General features: G+C 31.5%; 1 protein-coding gene across 1 annotated transcript; it reads right to left on the minus strand.

The window, feature by feature from the left end:
- Window positions 1-7,781: 7,781 nt before the first annotated feature.
- Window positions 7,782-9,391, minus strand: LOC110703583 (SKP1-like protein 1A). Its single transcript, XM_021881363.1, has 2 exons — window positions 8,976-9,391; window positions 7,782-8,327 (listed from the first exon to the last, which is right to left on the minus strand). The coding sequence occupies exons 1-2, from the start codon at window positions 9,291-9,293 to the stop codon at window positions 8,145-8,147; spliced, it is 501 nt and encodes a 166-aa protein (XP_021737055.1). The 5' UTR covers window positions 9,294-9,391; the 3' UTR covers window positions 7,782-8,144.
- Window positions 9,392-10,679: the final 1,288 nt, after the last annotated feature.

Consider the following 10,679-nt stretch of genomic DNA (forward strand, 5'->3'; position numbering starts at 1 on the left):
GTGGAATCTAGAAGGAAGACAATCATATGGAGGAAGACGTTACAGCTGATTAATCAAGCTTGAGGCTCAATTAGGAAGATACGTGGTTGGTCATAGAATTGATTTTACTTGGTGTAGGAAGGCTAGATTTTTGGAATTTCTGAATTTAATTAAATTCCTAGAGTAGGAGTTCTTACTTTTTGAATTACATGTATCAAATTGCAATGAACAAGGGATAATATCAAGTGAAGTAAATGAAATAAAAGTTGAATTTGATGTGGAAACCCTAGGTAAAATTCTGAAAGCACCAACTAAGGGGTATGAGACTTATATGAAAGGAAAATCTACTGTGAAGGTAGAAAACTTTCTAGGATGTGATATTGTTGAGTTTCTAGGAGGGAAGAGGGGGAAGAACACCATGAATCATAATGATCTATCTCCTATGAACAAACTGCTGTTTAACTTAGTAAAGAAGACAAATCTGCCTAGAAATAAAAAGAAGGGAGAAGCATGCTTGATGGATATGGCTTTCATTTTTTTTTAGCAAGAAGATTAAATTCAACTTTCCCTCCCCCATGTATCAACATCTTGCTCACTGCATTCCTAGAAAGAACAAAGTGGGATATAGAGCTATTCTATCTACTTTGTTCAAATCACTTGGGATAATTTTAAAAGGGAATTATGACGATAATGTGATAAATGATGAGACTCTACTTGGAATCAGTTTGGAAGTGGTGGTGGAAAAATTAAAAGAGTTGTGGAAAAAAAAAGAAAGCCACTGCTGGAAAAAGGAATGAAGGATCTGCTTCTAAGGGAATAATTGAGGAAGAGCATAAGGCTGTCAACAAGTTCTCTCCCTCAAACAATCATGGAAAAACCTTTGGAGTTGGATGCTAATGAATTTGTGCTTGAAGGGTAGGTGTCTGAGCTTACTAATAGAGCAGAGGTTGCTGAAAAATTACTTAAAGAGGCTATGGGAAAAATACAGAAGTTGGAGAAAGGACTACAGGGACTTAAGAAGAGCATTAGGGAACAGAAGCTAGAGTTCTAAAAGGCTATCAATAACTTGGAAGATAAACTGGAAGCTAGTATTGAGCATCAAAAGCAGGAAAACAAGAAGATACTGGAGTTTCTTCAGAGATGACCAGTTTATATCTTTCTAGCCTATCATTAACCTAGTCTATTTTAAGCCAAGCTAGCCTTAATCCTTTCTTTTTGCTGTCTTAGTCAAGAACAATTTTAGTTTTTATTTTGTTAAAGTTTGAAAAATATTTTGGATTTGTAATTGACTCAAGCAGAATTATCTTTGGATTTTAATGAATATTTGGAACTTTTACCTATACATGTGTGTTTTATATGTTATGAAAGCATGTGCAGGAAAGTGGAACTAAATGAAGGTAATTTAGTAGAGATGCCTTCAATTTCCCACACTCGATGAATTGCTTGTAGGGCTGTGGCTAGGTGCTTAATAACTTGAAGTGTAGGAATTTTTTATAATGCCAAAAGGGGAAAAGAAGAAGCAAACTTGAAGGCTGAATTTGTTCTAGGTTCCAGTTGACAAAGTATCAGAAGTTTCTCTGATGCTGCTGTGTTTTAAGTTTATGTTGTAAGGTTTTGATGATTGTGAACAAATGATGATTATCTAACTAACATGTGAATTGAGATGTGCATGAACAAGTCATGAGGCAAGAAGATGATTGAGTACAGGTTAGATCATTATTGAAGGTGGTTCCCAACATACAATGTATGGATCGTGCTTAAGTTCCTCAGGGGGAACACAAAGAGAAGAAGAGTTTCCAAGGGGGAACACAAAGAGAAGAAGTCTAAACGTACAAACGTATTGTTAGACTTTGTATGCAGTTCCTAAGAAGAATGAGAAGTAGTTCTTTGCTAGGAATAAGCAGCAATTCGTATGTGAGAACAAGAGAAGAAAAGTTCCTTTGAAGGAACAAAAGTTTTGGAGTAGAAGCTTCAAGACAGAAAAATAGGAGTATATTTTTCTAGGAATCATGTAAGTATGTTGGACACTAGAAATTGTTTAGAACATGCCTATGGAACTAAATTGGAACTTCAGTCTTGAAGGAACTGACAGTCTGGAAGGAATTGGGTGTTGCTGACCAGCCAGTTCCTTACGGGTGAGTCTAAAATTCGTGTATAAGAGAAACACACGTTTACACAGCACTAGAAGTCAGTTTTCCATGTTAGTATTCATTGCATTATCTTTGCCTACTTTCTAGGTAATTAGTTTTGACTTGGTATAATTATTTTAAATAGATTTTATTTAATAAAAGATAAGTTTTTAAAAATAAAATCTAATTTTCTTTTTAGTCAAAATTATATTTTATTTTCTTTATTTTCTCCTATGTTTTAGGGATATGTTTTAGGTTGTTTCCTATCTAATCTCTAACTGGTTTAATATTTCAAATTAAATAGGATGGTTATTTTGGGATAAAATATTTTTATAAAATATTTATTCTTAATGAATAAATTCCGAATCAGTTTTTAATTGAAAAAAATCTGATTTGGTTAGTATTTTATTTTCTTGTAACTTCTATTTTTATTTATTAAGATTTTGGAAAAATAAAAATTGTTTTTCACGTTCAATTTGAAACAACTTTTTACAGGAGAAAAATAAGGAGATCATGGAGAAAATGTTTTTTTACTCCAATCCATGTCTTTCCATTACTTTTTATGTTCATGGAGTTAATGGAGATAATTCCTAGAATTTAGGAAGCACTACTGTTATGATAGAAGATCATGGGATGAATGGGTTTGTCTTTAAAGCACTATAAAAAGAGATGTTTTCATTCATTCCAAACTATCTGGCTTAAGTGAGTTATTCCATAATGGAGTTCGTCCCAAGTGGTAGAGTAGTAGAAAAGAAATATATTTTTTCTCCACGTTGGTGATCCAGTTCCTCCAGGTTCCAAGTTCCTTACATATCTCAAATTGTCAAACATATTAGTTTTATACATTATATCTTTTATATGTATTTGAGAGTTGTTTAAGGGTTTGAGTGAACTCTTGTAATGGAATTAATAAGGGTTTGAGTGAACTCTTGTATTGGGGTGAGAACTTGAGTGAGTTCTTTGTATGTAGAGAAGGCTTTGAGTGAAGCTTGAGAGAAAGAGAAAGAGAAAGAGTAAGGTTTTGAGTGAAGTCTTGAGTGAGAAGAGAGGTCTTTTGGGGAAGATTTCGAGCTGCAACTATTAGAGGGAATAGTTGTTGGGGATATGAGTTCGTTGAGGAACTCGGTAGAGGCTCAAGTTCCTCATAGGTTGTAATAGAGTCGTTGGCCTATTTTAGTGGAATGTTTTGAGTCAAAATCCCTTTGGGTCGAGGTTTTTCACTTCCTATTTGGCCTAGGAAGTTTTCCTCGTAAAATCTCTTGCACTATTTCTCTATTGCGTTAAGTTTCTTTTAATTTCGCAAAAAGTGACTAGCAATCTCCATACTACAATTCACCCCCCCCCCTTGTAGTATTTCATCTAAATAACAGTTTAGTTTAGAGTTTTTGTTCTGTTTTTTTTTTTGTTTTTCTGTTTTTTATGCTCTATTTATTTTATATTTTCGCTTTTGTTTAGTTTTCTGTTAAAACAAAAATACAAAAATAACGAACTTCTATGTGGTTTAACTTTCCTTAGAAGTTTGCTAAAGTTTGTCATCATCAAAAAGGGGGGAATCGTTGATTAAAGGTCTGATGATGATGCACTTAAATAAAGCAAACTTCAAATTAATAAGAGTTCTCTAAGTGTTGTGACTAGAACAGAAGAAGTTGACTTTGGAAGTGGAAGGGGATCCTAACTATGAAGACTCATAGAGATCTCAATGAAAGTTAAGAAAGATAGGAGAAGAGTTTCCTCACAGGAACTAACTAAGTTTCCTAACAGGAACTTGAAGACAGCAAGTTAGAGTGTTGACTTGGTCTGCGTTGAAAACAACAAGTTCTAGAAGAACTTGGCTTGCGAAATTCCAATTCAGAACTAGATAGCAAGTTACAGCGGGAACTTAGTCCTGGACTATGTGAAGCCTAAGTGTCCTAGAATACAGAGTATTGGCGAAGCAAATTAGTTTTTTTATTTTTTAAATATTTTATCATTTAGATTTGCTGTAAATATGTTAAGTACTTTTACTCGTGAGACTTATTAGAAATGTGACAAAAATCTTGGGAAGCTTCTTAAAATAGGAAAGTTTAAAAAGATAAGTTTTTAGGAAAAGATTTTCTATATGATTTATTTCTTCAAAACCAATTATCAAAAAGATATTATTCTTTTCGATAATTTATCTTTGGTAAGTTTTCTAAAAGATTTTCTTTAAAATAGATTTACTTAAAACCGTGTTTTAATATATTGGTAAAATAACATATTTTTCTTATGAAAACCCTACTTCCTTTACAAGCAAGTCTTGTATAAATTGTAGAAATCCTAATTCATTCTTTTCTGTGAGTTTATGCATGAAGAAATCGAAGTGTGCTTAATTGTGTAAGTTTTCCAAGTCCATAACTTTGTCATATTAGTTTCGGATTTCATGCGTAGCTTGTCTCTTATATAATAAGAGTTTATATTTTGTAATTGGTTGGGTTCTTGGATGTGTTTGTAATCTATCTTTTCATATAGTGTTGTAGGCTTCTAGGTTGAAGCTGACTGAGTAGTGTTTAGGGAATATGAGTGAATCTAAGTCAAAGACTTAGGTTGGGTAGGATATAGTCCTACTGGGTAGCAAGTTCAGTCAGGAACTTGTGAGTAAAGGTCTGATTAATTATAATAGGTTGTAACTTGTGTGTTTGTCCTATTATAGTGAATTGGTTTAGTTTTGAAATCCCTTAGAAACATCGAAGTTTTACTTCAAGTTGGGTCCTGGAAGGTTTCCTCGTAAAATATGAATTGTGTGCATTGCAAGTTCCTTTACATTCTGTTTTACATTCTGCAAAGAGTAGTCACTAGGAACACTACAATTCACCCCTCCTCTTGTAGTGTTCGTCTCAACTAACAGTATTGTACTTCACTAGATATTTATAATATATAAACAAAAGTTAGCGCGCGGTATGTACATCTTGATAACAGTGTAACACATGAACATTCCATCTAATCTCTCTCGTATCTATTCGTAATCTAATAGAGTATAAATTAATTTTCAATGATCTTTTCAATTTGGTAGTTTGTAATAAAAACATTCTTGTTGATATTTTCGACTAGAACTTGTGAAGATCCTTATCCACGGGGCAATAATAATGTTGAAATTCATTCAAGAATTTCTAGTTAATGTTCGTTAATGACTTGATTAATGATTATCGCATTTAATTAAAAGGTGTTTCGTCTCGAGAAAGAGAGTTTATTTGATACCTTATTAAAAGCTCAAATTGTGTTAGGAACATCCCATTATTATTTATTAGATTTGATAGATAAATTTTACATTTACGTGCATGCAAAATTGACAGCTCAAATACATTTTTCAACGACTTATATTTGGTAACATTGGAAAGACTTTAACCATGTGAACAATGAGTGCTAAAAACTATTGGTATTTTTTATGACCACAAAACTGTCGGAAAACACCAACGAAACAAAATGAAGAAAAAAAAACTTTAAAAGCCACCCACTGTCCCCCACCAACAGCCACTCACAATACCAATCTCAGAAAATAAAAAGAAAAAATCAGCTCCGAGAGACTAACAAACTAAGAGCTTAAGTAAACATCTAAAAGTCCAAAAAAATCAATAAAAAAGTTCAAATTACGAGCTAAATTTTACCTACCATTAAAAAAATCCAAACTATTTTATATCACCCTAAGAAAAAAAAAGAGTTGATTTTACCACTTGAAATCACCATATTAAATTTAAGGAGAGAATTGAAATCACAAGCAGTTGCACTCTAGTAAGGATAATGTAGGTTGAATAGAAATTATGAAAAATTAAAAACATGCTCTAGAAAAGAATGGCACGAGGACAATACAATGGAAGCAAGATCTTCCTCTCGAAAAACATCCTTTTGGCAGTTGATTGGTGTATCGGATCAAATAAAATTCCAATGGGAGAATTAAATAATTAAAATGTGGAATTGTTGTCTTTAGTAATAAAAAAAAAGGGAGGAATTGATTACACCAAAAATTTAGCACCCGTGGCTAAAATGGTAAAAATACAAGCCTTAATTTCTTGTTATTGCAGCTTCTATAAACCAGGAGCTACATTATATTTGTTTTCACAATGTCTTTATAATGGGAGATCTTGATGAGGAGGTATACATGAAAGTACCTTCTAGTTTTTACTCTTCATTCTTACCCTAACTAGGTATGTTGTCATCGAAATTCTCTTAATGGTATTAAATAAGCACCGACGTGTTGTATTCTGATTGCTATTGTGTTTATGAAACTCTGTGTGCTTCGAAAGAGTACAGTGTCTTATGTACGTACTCCGATTATTCTTTATTCACATATACTAAAGATTGGTTCTATACAAATCAATGTTCTTATTTATATTATGCTGATGATCTTATTATTTTTGGGAATGATATGATTCTTCTTCTTTAACGACATTCAGTGATTATTTTCATATGAAGGATCTTGCATATTGGTTCTTTGAAATATTTTTTTGGCATTATTGAAGTGGCTAGTAGTTCTTCTAGTTTGTTTCTTTATCAAAAGAAGTTTACTCTAGATATCATTTTTTGTGTATGGATTATTAGTTACGAAACCTATTGGATTTCCTATTGATGATTAAAACCACAAGCTAGGCTTGGCTAGTAGTTTTGCACTCTCTGATCTTGAAGCTTATCAAAGGCTGATTTATATCACGGTCACTCGACCAAATCTTTCTTATTTATGTCATGTCTTATTTCAGTTCATGAAAAATTGAACACCGGGAAGCATCCTTAAAATAAGGCTCATGTGATATATGAAAGGCACTCCTGGACAAGGAATTTTTTTAAGTGTTGATAGTGATTTAACCTTGCATGGTTGGTGTGATTCAAATTGGCTCGCCTATCCTGTTACACGTAGATCTTTCACTGGATGGATCATGTTTCTTGTTCATTCTCCCATTTCATGGAAGACTAAGAAACAAATCATTGTTTGTAGTTTTTTTACAAAGGCAAAAATTAAAGCGTGTTTATTTTGAATTCTATCACTTGTGAATTAATGTGATTAAAGGAGATTTTATTATGTATAGTAATTGTTTCTCATAAACGAACTGACCATAAAATTTAACTGTTATTTTGTTCACCCATGCAAGGCCCTTGGCAAGATGAAATTGGTTTATTTATTACATAAGATGGGAATTGCTTCTCACCTCCACTTAAGGGGTGTTAGGATTTGTTAAGATATTTTATAAGTTACCTTAAATATATGATATGGTTTTGATATTATTTTGATTGTGTACATCATAATTTTTTTTCCATATCTTTGAATGGAAGATCATACGCCATATATGATATATATGATCAATGGACCAATCAATGGGCAGGCTTTTAAGACCTTTAAACAAATCTTACAATTTTAATTGTTGTCAAGTTGAACTCAAAGCCTCCACTAAATTAAGAGTTGTCAAGTTCTTACTCATGTTTAATGTTACAATTAAGTTACCTTTCAGCCTAGTTAAAAAAAAAAAAAAAAAAAAAAAAAATAAAATTAGGCCCTGTTTAAAAAAAAGTTATTTAGGAAAAAGCCTTAGTCCCAAAATAACTTGGAGTCAGCTAACATGAATTTCCATAAGGATTCGTACAATATCATAAAGAAAAGGACATAATTTGAAAAAGTGAGTAAAGTAAGAAAATGAAAGAGGATTCAAGAAAAAAATAATGAAATTTTAAAGGAAGCCAAGAATGAAATTCAAGAAAGTTTTAAAGACGATGGAGTAAATAAAAAAATAAAGGTTTGAGAAAACTTTAGCAAAGGAAAACAATACAATTCAAACAACATTAATGAGCTAATATAATAAAATTAGATACGAGTAAAAAAAAATTAAACAGACAAAAAATAACATGCAAGACATAGATTAATACGATAACTGGAGAAGCAACAATGTCTATTATTCGGAAATACATAAAATCATATCTTTCTTAAACTCGTTAATAAAGAAGAGTTCATTAACTAAAATTTATGAAGAAACAACAACATCAGCAAATCATATTTCCTTCTGTCAATTTCTTCGCAATTGTTGTCTGAATATCAGCTTACTCACGATCATCAAAGGCCCATTGATGTTCCCTTCGAATTTTGGCTTCTTCTTCAGGAGTAAAATCATTGACGATGTTGAAGATCTTCCTTACCTCCTCAGGACTTTTAGACTTTATGATATCGGCAATGGCTTGGCAGGTCAAGTCTAGTAAACCCTTTATATTCAAGTAGTTTGCAGCCTGCACGAATATTATTCACTTTAGTAATTTAACTAATGCAATTAATTAATATTTTATAAATAAAAAGACTAATAAAATTGGAGGTCTATTTTTTTACCTTCAAATTTTAGGGTTTATGTGAAGGTTAACTTTTGATGACTATCAATTACTCCGTACTTCAAAACTTTTATGGTATTATCTATTGATTTATCTCTAACTCGTAGTTATTATTGTAATCGACATATATTTATAAATTCAACTTTTAAAGTAGAAAAATTACATATAGTGGTATCTTCTTAACTAAGAATATTATCAATTATGTAGATATATGTAATTAATGTATATTGATACTCTCATATCATAGTCTCATATGATTGGTTAGCAATTAATGAATACAATAATTTAGTATCTCTTACATTAAATAATTCAATTAGGACCGTGTTTTTTCTATATCAATGAAATGGTTAACCAATTAATAAGATAATTTATTCATCATAAAATTAAATATATATGAAAAAATTAACTAAAAACGAAACTTAGTAGTTTTAATTATTACCCTTTCTTCATCTATCTTATCAAACATTGGAATGTAAAGAAAAACAACCGAAAGAATTCAATAAAATCAACAATAAATAAAATTATTAAATCAAAGAAAAAACAAATACTCACGAGAATGAGTTCAAAGAGGGTCTCTTGGTCAATTTTGAGGAAGTGTTTATCCCATTGTTTTATTTCATCTTCAGTGGTTTTGGATTCGGGGTTATTGGCAACAACGTGCTTGTTGCAATACTCGATAACCTTAGAGAGAATTTTAGAGTTGACATTAGGCACCGGAATAAGGTTGTTGTTGTCGCCGAGGTCTTCGATCATGAACTTGAGAGTTTGAGAAAGCCTTGCTGCGTTTTCGTCGATTTCGAAAAACTCCTTCTCGGAAGACCTAAGAATAAATTTTTTGGAAGATGGTGGAGAAGAGGAGGATAATGCCATGGTATTGGAGTTTTCTTGGAAGAAAAAGAGGAGAGAAATATTTTATAAAAGTATGACTTGTTTTGAGAATATGTTGAATGATGAGACTTTAGAAAACTGCTATGGTTTGTTTTTATACATGTTGTAGGGGATTCTAGAAACATCTTACAGGATGCTATCTTACTTTTTGCAATAAATCCTATCCTATCCTATCCTATCCTATCCAGCTATCCTATATGATTTTATTTTAGGGTATGATTTTATTTTACAATGAGAATGAAAAAATATATAGTTATGTGAGGTTGTTGTTAAAATTGTCAAAGTAAATACAAGTATTTTCCATTTATCAATTTTTTATTATTCTATTATTTGTTTTTAATAATTTAATATATTATTATCTAACTCATCTAAACATAGGTGCCTAAATAAAAGTATCAACTAACATGAACACAAAAAATATTGAATACTCAACCTAAAAAAGCACACAAGCATGTTCTAGTACTGGCTTTCTTATATTTCTCACATGCCTGCATGATTTTTCTCTAATAATTGTAGTTGCAGAATGAAATTTCTTCAAGTATGTGGTTTTGTTTTACAGCATATTAAAACAGATGGTTGTTGGGTATCCATAATTGCAAGTATTGAATCTGGATATAACAGAGATGAATTTCAATTACCACCTAGAAAATTTCTAGACCTTTGGATGACTTAGCTGATTTTCCACCTTTCTTCACCTTTGGTTTTGAATCCACAGTAAAATAAATGCAATCAACATATAGAAATGAAAGGATTAACGTATGGTGTTACCTTTATTGGCTTATTAATTGCTTAGATGAGGAGTTTTGATGAAGAATAAGTGACATATCTATTGTCTAGGGGGGATGGAGCGTATTTCGACATTTAACATGAAATCCTTATTGGGATTCATGTTATGAGATTAATGATTATAATGAGGAAGATATAAATTTAATGTGTTTATACTTGTTAGTCTTTTCACAATGTGAGAATGGAAATGTAGATAGTGGTATTATGATATTGGATTATGGTGAGTACAGTTTCTAATCGTCCTGCTTTCTACTTAGGGATCTAATTTCATTGTTAGTTTGCGCTATTGTGGAACCTGGTGCATAAGTGTTTGTTAAAATACAAAATCTTCTAGATATTATTATGCGAATATATTTTGTATTTTTGAGTTATTATTATGTTAGCATTTGGTCTCTCTATGTACTGGTATATCTATTAAAGGGTAGATACAACTCCAAATTAAGAAGATTTACACCACAATACAATATTCAGAGTGACAAATAATAGACACTGGTACACGACATGATGATAATTTTTTATACTGTATTTTATTGATTTTTATAGCATAAGCTAATCAAGTGCTGACTTAGGTTGTCCTAGTGA

Source organism: Chenopodium quinoa, unplaced genomic scaffold, assembly GCF_001683475.1.
Source record: "Chenopodium quinoa cultivar QQ74 unplaced genomic scaffold, ASM168347v1, whole genome shotgun sequence".
NCBI classification, from domain to species: domain Eukaryota; kingdom Viridiplantae; phylum Streptophyta; class Magnoliopsida; order Caryophyllales; family Amaranthaceae; genus Chenopodium; species Chenopodium quinoa.